The following is a 9301-nucleotide window of genomic DNA, read 5'->3' on the forward strand; positions in this document are numbered from 1 at the left end:
CTCTGAAACAGAACCCACAACTTATAATGCCATGGTCTGATGGGTCACCCCCTCCCTACTTGAATTTCCACATGGGTGTTCACTGTTCAGCCTCCTCTTCTTTTGAAAACTAGTAATTTTTCCAGCATCCAAACAGGATATTTTCTTTTCCTTTTTTATTTGGGGTGTGTCTGGAATAAATTCATTGTTTGCCACATGCATGCGGGTTTTTTTTTTTTAATAAGACAAAAGAAACTGATAAGATGTGATAAAAAGATAGTGATTTTTTTCTTTTGTGAGATTTTAAAATTTTCAAGAGCATAGTTCAAGAATTTGAGAGACAATTGGTCAAAAAAGCATAAATTTCCACTTGTATTTTGCAAAAGAACAAAAGTCATTGACCTCTCGTAAGGTTTGGGAAAAAAAAAATAATTTTTCTGATGTTTCAAAAATTCTAAGGACTTTCTATAAAGTTTCAAGAATTTTAAGAGCCTCTCCTAAGGTTTGTTTTTGAAAATTTTAAGGGATATTGATGACATTTTTAAAACATCCGAAGATATTTTTGTCCTTTTACCAAACCTTAGGGGAGCTGACTGTCTTTTGACTCAACAAAAAGGTAAGTTTTTTTTTGGAGGAAGTTGTCTTTTCTGATAAATCTTAGGGAAAAATTATGACATTTTTGAAACTTTAAGGGTGTCTTTTTGCTACACCTCGGAAAATGTGAGTGTCTTTTATTTATTTTTTATTTAAAGAATTTATTCTTCAATAATGCAAATTTGAAATCAGAAATGTCAGCAAGTTGGTTGCTTTCTGCAGATACACTTTATAGTAATTAATTAATATACACAGAGTGTAAAATCTTAGGTTGGTGAAGGTCGTTATATAGGCATATATACTTTATAATAAGAAGCTAGATTTTTATTGTTGTTGGCTATATAGATAAAGTTGGTACAGTGGGCAGTGGGTGGGAGGGCTAATTGGACCAGCATGGACTGCACACCTGCCCACTTGGTCTTAGTACAACTTCGGTTTTCCTCTGCTGTAATGGGCCTCACCAGCAGCTACTCCTCATCTCCCCCTCCTTCTAATTAAGTATTCCTAGACCCTGTATATGCGAGAGCTTTATGCACCGAACTGTCCTTTAAGTGTACGCTTACATGTGATATTTTTTTTTTCTTGACCTAGACAAGTTTAAGGTGGATTGGTTTCTTAATTGACATATACTTAATTTTAGAGATTTGAAAAAAAAGACGCTAACCTCCTCTAAGATTTCAAAAATATTAGAAACATCTCCTAAAATATCAAAAATTCTACAAACGTCACCCAAAGTTTGACAAAAACATGCAAACTTTTCCTAACTTGTATTATAAAAGTTTTAAGGGATGTAAATCAAAAGTCAGTGAAGGTATTTGGGAGTTCTAAAACCTCGGGGGGTTCATGGGATTTTTCAAACCTTAGGAAAAGGCCAGTGTTTTTCATCAAATCTCAATAAAGGTCAATGTATTTTTCCCTTAATGTTATAGTTATTTATATTTCGATAAGTTAATTTGGATCGACTAGCTTGATCGGGTGCCCGAAAATAAATGAACTTTATATATACATATGTGTGTGTGTGTGTGCTGGTGGGTGGGGATATGTGAATGTGACGAAAACAAAGAAAGAGAGATTGCCAAACCTTGACTCCAAATCCAACTCCACACCACCATGCATCCTCAATTCCAGTACTCTACCTGATCCATAGGTCAATTGCCAACTCATGAGTAATAATAATTAATACAGCATTGCCATGGACAAATTCAAATAGTTACTACGGAGTACTACATATATATATATGTCTCTTATATTTTAATTCTCTGGTAAAATTACATTTATGTATAAGAAGTTTTTTGAATTTCATCAGTGGGTGTGTGTTCCTCTAGTTTTACCTCCTCCTCTCTGTTTGTTCTTAATTTGTGTGTGCATCTCTCTTTTTCTCATCTTGTTGAACCCATATTCTCAAACTCTTCCCGATCCCTCACATCGTGCAAATTGGCTCGTTTCGATTGCGTTCTTTGTGTAAATTATGTAGATTTATGGATTAAGTTTTAATTCATGTTGTGAGAAAATTTGAACACGGTCATACGTGTATATGTGATTAGGACATGTCCTTATCAAAACTCAGGATCGATGAGGTGCCAAATATTTTGATCATAGTCATAGATCAGAGAAGTTTTAAAAGTTTTTAATCATATAATAGCTTCAAATCATCCATGCCAAGAGGCTGACTTCCTTTCAATACTCAAAAAGAACAAATGCTTAGGCTTTGAGATTGTGCTTTTGATTGATTGTGTGCAATGTCAGGTACACAACTTGTTGCAAATGTTCTCACTATCTGAATTCCCTTGCTTTAACCTACAACGTAACATCATTTGCTCTCTCTCTCTCTCTCTCTCTCTCTCTGCAAATAGTGACTGGCATGCATGGCTCCACAAGGTCAACTTTGCTCATTCTCAAAGCCTCCAAACCTATTTCTAGAAAGCCTTACTAGTTACTGCCTACCTTCCCTACCTGCCACAACTCATCATGTATCTTTCCCTCACCTTAAAGCCATTGTTATACATATATGCGTGTACAATACACTCCATGCATGCATGGCTATATATGTATCCTTCTTTGCTTCAATGTAAATGAACAGGGCAAGTGTGTGTCTAAGTCGTGTTGTTCACTATGGGCCTACGATGATCATGAGTCACCAGTTGATGCAGATAGCAGCGAGAATAAGGAACTTGCCCTTCACCTGCTCTCTCTGTTATAGCCTATAGGTGATCATTATCGACTTGTGATGAGTAGTAGTTCCTCTATCTGTATATTCAAATAAACAATTTGTAATTTTCTAGATTATTCTCTCAATCACTTGGGGGCCATTGTCTCTCTTATGATGGCATTTTGTGATTTGTTTTGTTTTATATCATCAACAATATCATTATAACACTTCCCGGAGAGGCTAACTCCTGGTTTAGTTTGAGGATGAAATTGTGGAAGGAAAGAAATCAAGGAAGGAAAGAATTTTCTTATCGAATGCAATTACAGTGTTTGGCTAGTAACATGAAATGATTATGAGAATTCAGTTTCAATTTCTTTGCAATATTTGGCACTCTGCAATAATTTCTATAATAGAATAAAAAAAACAAGTCATTTTTTAGTAAAACTCCCTAATAAATAATTATTTAATTTTGTATTATTATTTTTTATTTTATAATAGTGATTTTTATTTTTTAATATTATTTTTTATTGATGTTAGTATTATTTTCATTTTTATACTAATTTTTATCCTTGAAATTATTATTATTATTATTATTCCGTTTTATTATTATTGTTCTTTTTTTTATTATTATTTTATAGCAATAATTATTATTGCCATTGTAATTATAATAATAATAATTATTATTATTATTTTTAAAGAAAGACGACACCTCCATTTATTTATTGATAATCCCTTACTTTTGGCGGAGTAATACCGTAGTTACAAGACAATCAATGGGAGATAACAAAAGACAACTCGTTAAAAACCTCCTAAAGAACAACACCAACATCCAACCAAAATCGGGTTACAAAACCAAAAAAAAAAAAAAAACAGGACCTACAAAACAAACCTCACGCAATAAAACAAAACAAAAGATAAACAGCATAAAACATAAGCTAAAACCAAATCAGCTAAACATACCTCATATAAGCCGTACCCATCTTCTCCAATTTATACAAATCATTACTAACTCTAGGGAGTTGACTACTATTTGTAAACAAACTATTCCTCCCCATAGCACCTTTGTCAAGCAAAGCATCTGCCACTTTGTTCCCTTCTCTATACGAATGATTTATCGAAAAATCCACTCCCTCCAATAAACCAATAAGCTGCTCCCAAAAATCCCATAAACACCACAAGGAGCACTTCCTGACTCTTATCCAATTAACTACAATATTCGAATCACATTCAATATCGATACAGTTATGATCCAAATGTTTGCAAATCTTTATTTCCTCCAATACAGCTCTCAATTCAACTTCATTATTTAAACAAGAACAAAAAAATTTTGAAAAACCAAACACAAAAGAACCTGTATGGTCTTTAAGGATGCCACTAGCACCCGCCGGCCCTGGGTTCCCCAGGTTGCTCCCATCCAAATTTAGTTTTAACCTCCATTGCCTCGGTTTTAGCCATCTCACACTTTACATGGTTTTAATTCTTTTATTCACAATTTGCACTTCTAGATTCTGCAATACCCGAAAATCAACATCCTTTAACTGAACCATTTCTGTCATATTCCTACTCAAAACCTCCACCCAATACTTAATGGAAAGCCACACATCAGTACTACTCTCTAATTTTCCTCCTATTCTAGCCACACATCTCCTTCTCCACAGCCTCCACATATCTACTAAATAATAATTATAATTATTTGTTATTATCATTTTTGCAATAATTAGTCCTTAAAATAGTGATAATAATAAATATTTTTACACTTATTATTATTATTATTATTTTGCTCGTCATTATTACTATTTTATAGTAATGAATATTATTACTAGTCTTTTATTATTCTTGTTGTAATTATTATTAGTTGATATTGTTTTTATAATAATAATAATAACAATTATTATTATTATTATTATTCTTGTTGTTGTTGTTTTTGTTTGATTATTATTTTTTTCTTATTTTATAATAGTGATTATTATTATTGTAATCACTATTATTTTGTTGTTGTTATTGCTATTTTTATTATTTTTATAATAAAAATCATCCTTAAAATAATCACTATTATTTTTCCCTTTGTTATTATTATTACTCTCGTTGTTATTATTTTTACTTACTTTTATAACGATTATTATCCTTAAAATAATAATAATAATAATAATTATTATTATTATTTTTTTCCCTTTTTTATCATTTATGACATTCTTGTTCTTATTATTATTTTAATTATTATCTTAATTATAATAAATATTATTAGTAGTTGTTATTATTGTTATTGTAATTATTATTAGTTTGTATAATAATAATAACAACAATTAATATTATTATTTATTGTTGTTTTTGTTTGATTATAACTTTTTTACTACTTTCATAATAATGATTATTATTAGTGTAATTATTATTATTTGTTGTTGTTACTCTTACTATTTTTATTATTTTTATAATAATTATCACCCTTAAAATAATTATTATTTTACCTTCATTGTTATTATTGCTCTTATTGTTATTATTATTTTACAATAAAAAATATTATTTTTATTGTAGTTATTATTAGTTGTTATTATTTTTATAATAACTACTATCCTTAAAATAATTTATTGTTATTTTATTATTTTATAGTAATTAAAATTATTTATTGTTGTTGCAATTATCATTAGTTGTTATTATTTTTATTATTATAGTGACAATAATTAGTATTATTAGAATTTGTCGTTGTTTTTATAATTTTTTTTAATTAAAAAATGAATTTGTTTCTATGAAATGAAGATCGATTGCACCCTAATTCTACAAGGAATATGATTCCATTCTAGGTCTGATTTCATAAATCAAATCGGGGGAGCGGGGGCAAGTGCCCTAAAAGAAAAAATTGAATAAACTAGCAATAAATGATATGGGGAAAAAATATTTTACATAAAATATGAACGATGTTTTTTGTTTATTTGTTTATAAATTCTCCTTAACTATATTACAACCTCTATATAGATGGATTATGATTGGCCCAAAGATTGACATGTTTTAATCATAATATATATATATATATATATTGAATAAATATAAATTCATATTTGATTACCTTGAAATATTTCAATTAAGATTATAGGGTTAACAAATATATACTAGTGTAATTACAATTTGGAGAGAATTGTAACAAAAATTGCACCATCAACCGAATGAAATTGATCCTTAAAATTTTATTGTGTAATTTTTTATTTTATTTTATTATATTTCATTTTGGGACACCAAACATTACCCGAGGACATTGATGCCCCTGTCACTTGCGAACTTCACCATCACTCATAATATCAACGAGCAAAAATTACTATGTGTCTCTCTAGACTATGACACTCTTAATGTCAATATATTAAAAGCAAGGTATCAATAAATTTTACATGAATGATTCTAGCTAACTCTAAAGTTTCTAACTATATAATTAAATAAAAAAAAATAAAAAAAAAATATTATGATTAATTACATTTAAGGACCCTATAATAAAAATCTAAATTCTAATTATGATATTTTATTTAAAATCATCTTATACTCAGCCATAATTTTTTGTGAACCTTTTCAACAACAATTAGTTGTTTGAAAAAAGGACCTGATCTCCTCTAATGGTAAGTCAAAAGAGAGAAAAAGGCTACAAAGTTCACGCATAACTCGCTTCTCCTCATCCATAAAGCCATGCCATCACCTTTTTGAGGCAGCAATCACAGAAGAAGGGGAAAAAAATAATAATGTGCACTGCAGGGTCCTACCAGCAAATACCAAAAAAGAGAATTTTAAAACTACAAATCTAATTGAAGCCCCCAAAAAACAAATATTACAAATGTTACAACAAATCTGAAAAAACAGTCCCTTCGTCCCTCTCTACTCTGTTTCTTTTTCCTTATCGTCCCTAGCTAGCTATTCTGAAATCTTGTCAGACGGATCAGAGTGGTGCGCAAGAACAAGAAGGGCACCTGATCAAACCGTTCTCGTTGCACGCCGAGCACGACCGGAACCCACCGCCCTTCTCGTTGTAGCATTTATGACTGCCGTTGCACTCGTCGCAAAGCACGAACCTGTAGCCGCCGCAGGCGTCGCAGACACCGGGCTCCGCCGCTGGCAACCCCACCACGATCTTCTTCAGCTCGCCGGCCTCGTGAAGCTGCCGGACCTCCTCTGCCCCGCCGACGTACCTCCCCCCAATGAACACCCGCGGCAGCGTCAGCCTCTCCTGGCCCAAAATCCCCTGCAGTTCCTCCATGAACCCGGAGTCCATGGACAGATCTCGCTCGTCGATCGAGACCCGGAAACCCCTCAGAATCGATCGGACGGCCTGGCAGTCCTCGAAGGTCGGCCGGACCACGCGCAGGCTCGTGAAGTATACCACGATCCGCGACTCGGTACCGGGGAGGGCGATCGCCGGTTCCGGCGGCGTCGAAGGAGACGAGGATGACTCGGGCGGACCCGGCGGGGCATTTTCAACGTCAGGTTCGGGTTGGGGTTTGTGAAAGGAGAAGCGGGAACGGAGTAGGGCGGTGGCGGCTCTGGCGCGGTGGAAGATGGCGGATCTTCTGGGGGTTAATGGGTCGGAGTCTTCGGAGCAGAGGAGCTGAATGTCCTTGAAGGTTGAGAAGGAAAAGGGGGATGAGGATGAGGATGAGGATGAAGCGGCGTCGTTTCGAGCGGAGGGTTTGGCCCAAAGCCGCCACATGAGGCCAGGAGGAGAGTGCCCCGGTGCCGGAGAAGAACAGAGAGGAACAGATGGAGAAATGAATCACAGGGATGAGAGAGAGAGAGAGAGAGGAAAATGGGGAAAAATGTGGAAGTGGGGTGTTTTTGATTTTTGTGAATTTTGAGATTTTGCTTGGATTGCTTTAAGGGAACGAATTGGTGATATGAGGGTTGAGCTGCAAAAGCGGGTGGTGTCGCAGGCTTTTCCTTTTAGCAGAGAGAGAGAGAGAGAGAGAGAGAGAGGGGTTATGGGGGGGATTGGGAAGGTGGTTAAGTTAGTTGAAATGGGGAGTTTGTTGGGTTTGATTTAATGGTGGGGAGTTTAAATTTTTATTAATGAGAGTGGGGTGGGGATTAGAGGGAAATGGCTTTTTAGCGTTTAGCCCAAAATAAGAGAGGCTTTGATTAGAAATTGAGATTATTTAGAGAATGGAGAGGATTAGTTTGATTTGGTCAAACCTAATCTCTTAACCATTTATTCTTAGCTTCTTGTTTTTTTTGTTTTTATTTTTGATTTTTTGTTTTATGAAGTGAGATATGGGTATAAATATATTATTATTATTATTATTAGTAGAGGTATTTGTTTGAGAAAAAAAAAAAGAAAAAAAGAGTGAAGGCTTAGATTTTTTTTTTTTTTTTTGGTAACTCGAAAACATAAATCCTGCTATGAATTTGGAAACTTATATTTAGTTTTATATAGATTTGGATAAAAGTAATATAAAATTATAATAATTTTTTTTAATATGCAAAAAACTAAATTCAAAACTCAATATCTACATTTTCAAATACTACCTAAGACATTGTTTAAATGAAAATTCTATTTTTAGGAAAATAAAAAATTATTTTACTTATTTATATGTTGTGATTATTAAGAAAAGTGAGAAAGAGAATAAATATATAGCAAATTAATATATAAAAAAATTAATTATGCTTGTTGTGATTATTGGTTTTTTTTTTTTAAAATTTTTTATCATATTAATTTTTAAAAAAATAATATTTAATACAAGGAGAAAATACAATGAGACATGAATTTCCTTTTTCTCTCATAAAAAAAATCAATTAAAAAAGATATTATGTCTTTTAAGATTAGAATGAGTCTTAAAAATAGTTTTTGAGACTTATCCGGGAGAGACCTTAGATTTAAATTTGTATTGATTTTGAATAAGATGTAATACAAAATTATATTAAAATAAATCAACCAAAATTCAAATTCAAGATTTGAAATCCATGTTCCTAAACGCAGCAATAAATTGAAATCCATGCTCCTAAATGCAACAATAAATCAACCAAATACTTTTTTATAGATAAATTGAATAATTGCAGTTTTTCAATAACTAAAATGTAAATAAGTCAATTCTTTAACATAAGCCATTCAAAAAATTTTCGTGGTGATTACAAATCTAATAATGTTTTTCTATTGTTATAAATGTAAATAATTATGTTTTTTTTTTGTTTATATTTTAAAAAAATTGAATATCATTTATACTTTAATTATGTGACTGTAAATTAGTGGAAGGGACTTAACTCATATAACCTAATATTTGGTGCAAGGACCAAATAAAATGAATTAAAATAAATTTTTAAAATTTTCGATAACCTCTAACAAAAGAGATTGAATTTGTAAATACAGAAGTTCAATCATTTCTCATTCACTTCAAGTCATACGATATTTGCCTTCAGTTTTATTTATGCCAAAAAGACTTGTGCATGCGGATCTGTGAGCATGAAAATAAACGAGAGTTTTAGCTTATATAACCTAATGTTTGGTGCAAGGATCAAATAAAATAAATTAAAATTAATTTTTAAAATTGTATATATTTCTCACATAAAATATTATTTCATTGCACTCTCAATAGATCACAAGTAAATCACAAGTAT

At 32.0% G+C, this 9301-nt stretch overlaps 1 protein-coding gene across 1 annotated transcript; it reads right to left on the reverse strand.

The window, feature by feature from the left end:
- Positions 1-6208: 6208 nt before the first annotated feature.
- Positions 6209-7565, reverse strand: LOC131148547 (uncharacterized protein At5g39865). The gene has a single exon (XM_058098317.1). The coding sequence runs from the start codon at positions 7401-7403 to the stop codon at positions 6636-6638; it is 768 nt and encodes a 255-aa protein (XP_057954300.1). The 5' UTR covers positions 7404-7565; the 3' UTR covers positions 6209-6635.
- Positions 7566-9301: the final 1736 nt, after the last annotated feature.

The sequence above is a fragment of the Malania oleifera genome, chromosome 2 (assembly GCF_029873635.1).
Source record: "Malania oleifera isolate guangnan ecotype guangnan chromosome 2, ASM2987363v1, whole genome shotgun sequence".
Classification (NCBI taxonomy): domain Eukaryota; kingdom Viridiplantae; phylum Streptophyta; class Magnoliopsida; order Santalales; family Ximeniaceae; genus Malania; species Malania oleifera.

Bases quoted from the DNA above. Each gene is read 5' to 3' on its own strand.
- LOC131148547 (XM_058098317.1), bottom strand. From the start codon at position 7,403: ATGTGGCGGCTTTGGGCCAAACCCTCCGCTCGAAACGACGCCGCTTCA.